The 10,243-nt window shown below is 40.1% G+C and overlaps 2 protein-coding genes across 3 annotated transcripts in view; both read right to left on the bottom strand.

Moving 5' to 3' along the window:
* LOC106516724 (dual specificity protein phosphatase 26) overlaps positions 1-7,950 on the bottom strand; it is a 14,378-nt gene extending 6,428 nt beyond the window's left edge. The window contains exons 1-3 of one of the 2 annotated variants that reach the window (XR_001310125.1): positions 7,251-7,950; positions 2,010-2,221; positions 1,679-1,939 (exon numbers count right to left, since the gene is read on the bottom strand). Coding sequence is in view for 1 of the 2 variants with exons in the window: in XM_014007224.1 (XP_013862678.1) it covers positions 1,743-1,939; positions 2,010-2,221; positions 7,251-7,429 (588 nt within the window). In the remaining variant the exon portion in view is untranslated. Of the gene's footprint in view, positions 1-1,133; positions 1,940-2,009; positions 2,222-7,250 lie in introns of those variants that run through there. The other variant, XM_014007224.1, reaches the window with a different exon arrangement.
* A 105-nt stretch (positions 7,951-8,055) lies between these two features.
* The window catches only part of bag4 (BCL2 associated athanogene 4), a 4,274-nt gene continuing 2,086 nt past the window's right edge, over positions 8,056-10,243 (bottom strand). Inside the window, exons 4-5 of the mRNA XM_014007223.1 lie at positions 9,796-10,065; positions 8,056-9,703 (exon numbers count right to left, since the gene is read on the bottom strand). Of these exons, the coding sequence (XP_013862677.1) occupies positions 9,260-9,703; positions 9,796-10,065 (714 nt within the window). The 3' untranslated portion in view covers positions 8,056-9,259. The remainder of the gene's footprint in view (positions 9,704-9,795; positions 10,066-10,243) is intronic.

The following is a 10,243-nucleotide window of genomic DNA, read 5'->3' as shown; positions in this document are numbered from 1 at the left end:
ACCATAAGCAGGTCAGATGATCTGTGCTGTTGTCTGTCCACAGACTGACAGGCAGCTTTCTGAACTGTAAGTTTCTTGTGTGAATCTCTTACAGACAGTTGCTTCACGGTGTGTTTCCCTTCAGGAAAAAAAAAAAAAACTTTGACAATTTTCTCTCTGAGAATCATCTTTCACTTTCCTCACCTATTTTCCAGTTGTTATTTTGCTGCATTTTTGACATAGTTTCCATCACATTCTGCATAAATAAAATCCATTTTCTTTCACGTGTTTAGATATTTATTTTTAACACGTGTCCTGCACGTTTGATTGGCAGCCGCTGCGTCTTTGCCTTATGCCTTTTTCTCTTCTCTCCTCCTCCTTCTGCACAGAAGGCAGAGAGAAATAAGGAGGCATTTTCTAATGGTTGTAAACTGCAGCCAATAAAAAACGTCTGTCGATTGTTTCCCTTTCTTTTTTTTCTTCTTTTTCTGTCTTGTTATAATTTGATCAATCAAATGTGGGAATTTGTTTCAACTTGCGCGACGCCGGGACGAGACTGAAACATGTGAGACAGTCCCGCACAGTTTGCCTGGGGCTGTAGGTAAATTACATGCTGATAACTGTCCTCTGTTGTGTGGATGAGAGAAGAGAGAGGAGCTGCTTCTGCAGCTCTCCTGTCCGAGCGCGCAGCGCGTTCACTGAGGGACAGCGCACAGGATTGCTACGGGTACAGTTTGCGTGCGCACGTGTGGTGAATGAAGGGTGCGAGGGCAATATTAATAATATTAATACTGTTGCCATTGTAGTTGTACACTTAATAAGAAGTGCAACCATTGGCGACAGATGGAGCATAAAAAAGCGGTTCGACAGGGGCACTTGATGGTCTGGAGCAGGGGGGCCTAAACATTTTCCCTGAGAGGGCCAAGATTCAAAACCATTTTCCCTGAAAGGGTCAAAATTAAAATCAATCTGAGGGTGGTGGGCCAAATGCAATAATATAATACACGAGATGCAAATATTTCAAGTAAAGTTGTATTTTTTATGATTAAGCCAGCAGCCAGTGCGGTTGCCCACATTTTCTTATTTGTTTGTTTTTTTCAGCCCTTGGACATGGAGAAAATTCAACGTATGCTCGGGCAGAAAATGCTCATGGGACTTTTCACAATTTAAAATTTGAGTATATGTGATCTTACAAGGTGTGCAAATCTAGATATGGATTTAAATCTCAGGTAAATATCTCTTGAAGTTACTTGTATTTTAAGTTTAATCTTAACAAAATTCAAAGATAAAGTGAGCACCATAAGTTAAGACTATCTGACTACAGCTCCTTGTACATATAGTTGGACCAATGTTTGAAAAGACTAAGTGCAAATATAGTATTTCTACACAAGACAGGCGATTACAACCTAGTAACCAGGATACTGTAACTGCTGGTAGGCCAAATCAAATGGCTTGGCTGGCCAAATTTGGCCCGCAGGCCCCACTTTGGGCACCTCTGGTCTGGAGGGAAAAGGGCAGGTGCCAAAGCACCACCTGACGTCTATCTGTGCACGACCCTGATAATGTTTGAGCGTTAGCACATGAAAAATATACAGAGATCTTTGTGCACACACAGAAATAAGTTAACCAATAAGCAGCATCTTAAACACAAACAGTTTGCTATTATCATTTTTTTCTAATGATAGAATCTCTACTCAACCAAAATAGATGATGAGGAACGTCCCTGACACTTTTTTTCTTTCAAGCCCACTCATAAATCAGGTTTAGTGATGTTTGCCGAAAAGCTGTCCGTCCAGTTTGATGAGCTGTCGAAGGAAACCTCGATTTGGGATCACCCCCCGGTTATTTTTCACAGCACAGATGGCTTCCACGAGAGGAAGGTTCTCCCTCAGCATCAGGTAAGCCAGAACCAAGGTGGCCGAGCGACTGACTCCCACATGACAATGCACCAGAACTTTGCCTGAAAATCCAAGAGAAACATAAGATTTTGATTTTGAATAATTTTTCTACCTCTCCATCTCCTGTCTTACCTCCTCTGCTCAGCGCCCTGTGGATAAAGTCTGCTGCCGCGTGGAAGTTGACGCTCATGTCGTAGTCCCAGGAGTCCCGAGCCTCGATGCCCATGTAGGTGATGTTCATTCCTTCGTACATTTCTGGCTGCCCATTTCGTTTACTGTGAGCAGCATTCAGGATGTGAGTGAACCTCCGCTGGGAGAGATCAGCCAGAATTTCTGCAGATTGTCTGAAACACACAACACTGTCTTTTGAGACTGCACCACATGCTGCAAACACAGTCATGATGGGAAAAAGAAAACTCATCCTGTTTAATGTCTGGTTACTCAGTTATATTTATCCATGAAACCTGATGAATCCAACCAGTTACTTAAACTACAAGCATGCCTTAACCACATAAAAACATGGATGACTCTTAATTTTCTGCTTCTAAACTCAAATAAGACAGGTTATGGTGTTATGATGCAGTGGTGGAACGAACCCAATTCCAGGCAAAGAGTAAAGTTTTTAAATAAAATATTTATTTTAACAAAAATAAAACAAAAAGCCGTCGAGGCAGCAAACAACTCTAAACACAGGGAGACTACGAGGAACATCAAACAGTAGATAGGAAGACCAAACAATGAACCAGCGATGAGATGAAGAACTGAACCAGAATATATGCTTTTTTTTTGTCACTTCAGTAGAAAACGAAACCAAATATTAGTTTATTTAGTTTATTTATTTCTTCATCATCAGTGACTTTTTTTCAAGTGAAGAGAAAATAGAGACAGAGAGACAAACAGAGAAAGAAGTGATTAGAGAGATAGAAAGACTGAAATAGCGATTAGAAATATATTAAATATACACCAACAAAACACAGGACCACACACCCAACATCTGTCCGCTCACCTGAAAAATAAATGGATAAATACATGGAGGGCATATATAAAAATATACACATACCCCATACATATATAAAGATATACATACAGACATGCCTACATTCATAAATATTGTCAGTATATACACACAGACATATATACACACACAGTGATCAGTCAGAACCCCCCGGATCAGAACACTTGTCTGTGAGCGGTTGTGAACATGTAGTATATACAAGATTTCTCCAATGGAAAATTTAATAGTGACTGTGGAGGATCGGAGACCCAACCCCCAAGACACGAGGCAGACATAGGGAAGACCAGAGCCCAAGGGCCYGAGAGGRATCCCGAGCGCAGAGCCCCAAGGAGCACCCGCACGGGAAGATCCGCCCACCCACCCCCCAGATCAGACCATAGGGGAGAACTGGGAGAGTCCCCCCAGCGACCACACGCACNCTCATGTCATTACTCTTTGTTAGCAGTGACTCATGGGCCAAACTTTAAAAATAAGAAGACGGTTCCCAAGTTTCTAAATAAATGAAGGGAATCAGAGAAACATTAATGTGTAAAAGTATCATAGAACTTAACAATTTCAGATGAGGATTTAAGCCACAATACATGTAGTTTATTTTCATGATTCTGACTTTTACTTTGGTATTCTTAGAAAAATGTCAGAGTTTAATCTGACTTTATTTCAATGCAACAAGTTTTAAATCTTGTCCTTTCCTTATAAAAAAACAGACTTTAATTACTTTAGGTTGGTAAAATAATAATAATAAAAAACACCTAAGATGTAGGAGCTCTTAAGTATCCAGGGACAGATGGTCTAGTGTTATGATAAGTCTTTGGTTTAAACCAGGTTTTTAATTATTATTATTTATTATAGCCATGTTCTTTAGACCTGAACCTGTAAAGACATGAAAAATTCAACATTATTGCAATGATGGTATACTCTATAATAAATTATCTTGAGCATTGGTGTGATAACCTTTGTCTAAAAATCAATGTTTACCAGGATGTTTAATTTGATTTTTTACTTTTTCCAAACTGTTTCTTGGTTGCTTTGCATGACTTGCCCCTCTTTTCATTTAATCTTTAATTTAATTGGCTAATTTAAAGATGACCTCAGATTTTTTTTTCAAGCAGTATTTGGAATCCTTTTTTTGCCCTCCTCCTCCTCAAAATATACGTGCTGTAGGTGATGGGTCACTCCCACATCTATTGACCCATGTTCACAGCTTTTGGAGGAATTTCCTGCATGGTGTATTTGGAGCCTCTGCCTTGAATGAATTATTTTTGGAATAACAATTTTACCCTGATTTTAAGTCGGTGTTAATATTTCACTTTGGAACATCGCATGCTCTGTAAACAAGTATAAGCGCCTTTTTGGTATTAAAATAATCTCTTTGGGTAAAAGTCCTGCTGTGACATTGCAACTTTAAAAAAATAATAATGGAAATAAGACCCTTCAAGCATGCCATATTTGCATAATTCTATCAAGTTTGGAAAGAAAAGTCGAGTCCAAACAAAAGCAGTGTTCAGCTGCAGGCTGTTCACGTGCATCAGCATTACATCCCTGAGATCAGATGTAACAGCAAACAATAGAGTTGAATCTCTGATCTGTGTGTCTTTGAAAGTGGTTCAGCTGCATTTGCTGTTGAGCTTATAAAAATTCATTAAATTATTTGTGAATAACTGAGTATTGCAAAAAATAAAGGGAAGAGTCTGGAAAATTGTGTATAAACAAACTGTCAACAACCAAGCTCCATCTTATTTCAAAGGTCTTATTGTTCCATACTTTCCTAACAGAGCACTTCGCTCTCAGACTGCAGGTTTACTTGTGGTTCCTTGAGTTTCTAAAAGTAGAATGGGAGGCAGAGCTTTCAGTTATCAAGCTCCTCTCTTGTGGAACCAACTTCCAGTTTCTGTCTGTGAGGCTGACACTCTGTTTACTTTTAAGATTAGACTGAAGACTTTCCTTTTTAATATATCCAATGGTTAGACTTAGGTTTCCTGAATTACATTCTTCATTTCTGCTGCTATAGGCTTAGACTGCTGGAGCACAAACTGAGCACATTTCCTCACTCTGCTGTTGTCTTTAGTCTCTTTTCTCTACATGTTTGTTGTAATTATTTCTATCAATAACCTGTTTTTTCTTGTTGTCTCTTTTTCAGAAGAAGGTGCACCTGGACCAGTTCTTCTGTGTTTACCTGTGTCTCTTTCCTGTCCCTCAACCAGCCGGTCGAGGCAGATGGCCACCTGTCCTGAGCCTGGTTCTGCTGGAGGTTTCTTCCTGATTAGCAGGGAGTTTTTCCTCTCCACCGTTTGCTCAGGATGGGAGACTGTGATGAAGTGATTCAACGCAGCCTTCTGGTTTCTTCTTTAGATTATTCTTTTTTATGTACAGTGCCCTGAGACAACGTATGTTGTGACTTGGCGCTATATAAATAAACTGAATTGAATTGAATTGAATTGGTTTTACATGTCAGAGTTTATTATTAAAAATATCTGGGACACAAAGGTGTGCATTAACAAAACCCTAAGGAAAGACATCAATATGCACAAGGATTAAAGATAATCCCCAAACAACTGAAATTCACCTCGAGGTCAGACTGTGCACTGCTCAGACAATTAGCTAAAAGCCCATAAGCTCCATCTCAGACACTACAGGCCTCAGGAAGAAGACTGATCAATTTGTTTGGAAGAGCAGCCAGGAGGAAAACTCTACTCTCTAAAAGAACTTTGCAACACGACTCAGGTTTGAAAAGTTTCATCTGAAAGAACCGCAAGACTTCTGAAACCATGTCCTTTCAGATGAGACCAAAGTACAAATGTTCACCCATAATGCATCTTGTAGTAACTGTTGAGGGGTGATGATTTGCAACAGGACACATGTAAGTAATTGAGTCGACCATGAACTCATCAGGAAACCAAAGTATCCTAAAGACAAATGGGAAGTCATCTGTTCAACAGCTAAAGCTTGGAACAAATGGGCTCATGATGCAACTAGACAATAATCCCAAATATAGCTAGAATTAAAAATCAAGGTGTTGCAATGGTGCAGTCAGAGTCCAGAGTCCAGTTGTGCTGAAGCAAATTCCTGCATACACAGTATAAAGAATGGGCCATAACTATGAGAGGCTGATAAAGTCACATAAAAACTACAGTGATATTTTTGCAGGAGGTTCTACAAGCTATTAAATCATGGGACAAACTTCTATCGTTGTTAATGACAGTGCTGTTGAGGTTTTCTACACTTGAGATTTGAATCTTTTAAAAACCTAAAACCCTAGAATTAAAAAAAAAAGATGTTATTTTTTCAAACATGGTTTAAATGCACTGTTCCGTATCATGCAACGTTTTCTTTAGTGACTGATTTAAAACATTTAAAGCATGAGAGTCAGGAAACATAAGAGACCAAAGATATGCTTTCATGCCGTGGCAGAATTAGAAGCTCCCACATAGCAGAGCTGTAGTTTACGTAGGTTCCCAAAGGAGAATGCAGCCGGAGAACTCCTGTTACTCTTTTCAGTTTTAGATCGGATTTACTGCATCCAGTTCTTACTCATTGATGTATGGAGTACCGAACCTTTCATAATGGGAAATAAATGTAGAAATTTATAAATGGCTTGAAAAAGTAAATACATGGCTAAATATAGATGTGGCTAAAAGTGGGTTCAGATCACCGTTTTCTACTCAGTCAATGAAGTTTCACTCAAAGGCATGGGCAGAGTTTGCGGGTAGGTTAGGGGGGTTATGACCCCCACAACAATTTGATCCAGTCAAYCCCCCCCCCCCCCCCCCCAATAAAACTACATAATTTTCTTAGAAATTAACTGGTTAAGTACACAGCTGCAACTCTCTTGCTACCTTTAGGTAACGTTGCCACGATTTCAAAATTTACGATGTCATATTTGTGCGTTTAAGCGTAATTGCTGAAAATGACGTGCAGGGCTTTAGTCTGCTCTTGTCACATCACGGCTGTATTTGTTGAACCATGTAGTCATTTTTTCTAGCTAATAGTGCATCAGGTAAGTACATACATTTGGAAAATTGAGAAGTTTAGGTATGTTGTTTAATACATCGTAAAAATGTTAAATATTTGATACTATTGGAAAAAATGGGGGAAAGTAAGCATTTTCCTTTTCCTAATAATTAAACTGACGTGGAAGAGAAACAGTGTAAATACAAATAAAAAACAGGAAAGTTAAGTAATTCAAAGTAAATGCATTAAAATGTATTTTAACCCCAAAATATTTCCATTTCACAAAAGTAAATGATTAATTAAATAAATAAATAAATAAATAAATAAATAAATAGGCTGAGGGCAGACCCCACCACAATGGTAGACCTAAAGTTACGCCCTTGCTCAAAGGTTAAGAGTTAGTTGCTTACTGGTCACCGATGTAAAGCCTCGGCCACACTTCGTCTGCGTGGCTGACGATGGCTTTGCCTGTGAACAAAAGTTTTTCCAACTCAAACACGGCCAGTCCAGGTGAGCTCAGGTCGATTTCCACTTTCCGATGTGGTCGCTCGTCGTTCCAGGAGGCGGGAAGTTTCGATGTGTATGACATTGTTTTTATTTCCTCTTCTTATTTCAGGTAGACCTGGGATGTGAGAATACGTCTTTTCTGCTTAAACAGCAAAGGTTACAGCTTCAGACCTTAAAGAAACCTGAAAGTTACCATCATGTATTTCTTCTGCACCCACTGTGTCAAACTGAACAGCTTTGATTTCGACCCTCTTTCCCTGTGATTTACTCACCCCTGACACTACATGTCCCAAGTGTTGTCAGGACATTTGACCCCTAAACAAACCAAGCCTGCCTGCCTCAAGCCTTCAGGGGGCACGTGTTTTACTTTACTTTAAAATAGCAGTCTATTTAAAGATGTGAACTGATGGTATCGTTGGGCAGGTTTCCTCTTGATAAAAAAATAAAATAAAAAAATCGATTTTAAATAGCAAAATAGGGTTTCTCATGTTGAGTAATCCATTTTAAACTTTTTTTAATTAAACATAAACAGTGAGGACAAACTTCCAATTGATAACAGATTTAAAAAATAGCTGACATTTAATTATTCATTTTCCCTTCAAATGTAATAACGTCCAAGTTTATCAGGCAAAGATTTCCACCTTGTGTTGGAAACATGCATTACAGCTGAACCTAAAAGAAAGACAACACAGAAGAGAATTGTCATGCAAACTTTTTTTATATAGTTTTTGTTTCTAAATGTATAAACTATACCATCTTAAATGTGGCACTTTTTTCCTATACCAACACAAGAATGTTTGAAAAAAAAAAAAAAACTCACTGTACACAAGACAAAGGACTGTGGTGCACATTTGTTTTGGATACGACGAGAATTTTTGACCTGGAAAAGCCAAAGCCAAGATGAAAATTAATATTTTCTCAAAACTACTACGAAAACCAGTGTCTTTAAGCTTAAAACCTTATGGAAAATGTTAAAGCTTCATCCTTTTCTTTATACAAGTGTTCAATGAAAGAGAAAAAAAGCGACTTTTTAAGTTACCTTGTTTACCTAGCTGCAGTAACAGTTTCTATGTGGGGTTAAATACATGGCATTCATATGTAGCTCTGATTCTACGTCTGCGCTTTGGAGACAGTTTCATCAGAAAGATGGAATAATAATAGGACAGCTATCTTTAGTTTTTTTTTTTTTTTTTTGCTAATTTGCTACAACTGCGGCCTCGTTAATTGGCTCTGAAATGTTATGATAGAGTGCTCTTCTGACGTTACAGTGCATGCAAGGCTGGGAGCACAACAGAAAACACACCGCTGCAACAAAAACAAAATAAAATATAGGAGGGCAAATTGGAACTGTGGGCGGCCATACTGAATCCGTCACAGGAAGAAAGACAACGATATGATCATGCAAATAGACTGAGATGTCACAGTAGACAGCCGAGGAAGTGCACGTGTCGAAACTACAAGTAGGATCAGACTAAAACGGAGCCACAATCCTGAGGGGGCAGTCTTGAACATGAATCACGAGTTAAGACCACAAACTGCTGCAACGTGGCACCAAATCTGTCATTTTCCAGTTACACCCTGCTGGTACAGACAGGACACAAAAGATAAGATGTGCAAGAGTCTCAGGTTGTGTATCCAGCACAGTCACTCACAGAGGCTGAACGTTATGTGTGATAAATACACAAACATCTTTTCCTGTTTAAATGTTTCCAACTCAGAATAAGTGCTCCGCCTTGTTCTCAGGGTCATGTCACTTAAGTGAAGTATTTTATAATATTGTGGTGGAGGGAAAAAAAATATATATACTGTATATCTCTGAAGAATCAGACTAGACCTTCCATTAATCCACGGAAGATCTGAATGAAGCAAACGAGACTTGGTGGCCCACAGGAAGATCCACCAAGTCCTGTTTTCAGAAGGCTTTTCTCTCTAACTGGTCTAGAATGGCCTGGATTCTTTGTACGGCCTCTTTCCGGGCTTGCCGTACATTTTCTTGTCCCTGAGTCTCCACGGAGTCCAGCTCCAGCAGCTCTTTGGTCAAAAGTTCCTCCAGACACCGGTAACTCTTGTCTGTTTTTCTGCCAACAAACTCGTCAACATCCTCCTGAAGCAGCTGAACTCTGGTCAGAACCTGCTGGACCTTAGCAAGGCCGGGATTGTCGCTCAGGGGCTGAGGTCCAGCCTGAGCCGAAGCTGGTGGGGTCTCAGCCTGCGGAGGAACAGGATCACCTCTCCCGTTCTTGTTGTAAATTTGGGGAGGTGAGCTTATCTCAGCAGGCTTTCCATTGGGGGGATTCGGAGACAGTGCTGGCCTGGGTTTAGGTCCTGGCTGAGGGGCACGCTGGTGCTGCGGATCCTACAATGATATGAAATAATATAATGTTTCAGTTTTAGTCCAGGCTCATAAACAAAACAGAACAAAATAAAAAAATGTTGCAATTTCTTTACCTTGGGCTGATAGGGCGGTGGAGCACCAGTTCCAGTTCCGGGCCACGCTGGAGGATGCGTCGGACGAACGGTAGTAGCAAAGTGATTTTGCGGAGGCTGCTGCCCATGTTGCCACTGCTGCTGTGGGGGAGCGTACGGACCAGTGTGCCCCCAAGCCTCTGCTTGAGAGCTTGGGTGCAGAGGCTGGCCTGTGGGGTAGGGGGGATTTGGAGGCACTGCATGCCCACCTTCACTGTAGTGCGAGTACGGGCCAGAGGGATATCCAGGACCCTGAGGACACAAGCAAATCAACTGTGTTGATTCAAAATGTTTTCTCAACGTCACTCTACGTATCTGCTCAAGTAAAAGTAGGATTACTAAAAATAGGCGTTACACTTCAGGGGTAACGTTACACCTGGCAGCTACATTAGCCAAAATGTGGAAACAGTTTGTGCTTAAAGTGTATCTT

The sequence above is a fragment of the Austrofundulus limnaeus genome, unplaced genomic scaffold, assembly GCF_001266775.1.
Source record: "Austrofundulus limnaeus strain Quisiro unplaced genomic scaffold, Austrofundulus_limnaeus-1.0 Scaffold40, whole genome shotgun sequence".
NCBI classification, from domain to species: domain Eukaryota; kingdom Metazoa; phylum Chordata; class Actinopteri; order Cyprinodontiformes; family Rivulidae; genus Austrofundulus; species Austrofundulus limnaeus.
This window is presented reverse-complemented; position numbering and strand designations above follow the sequence as displayed.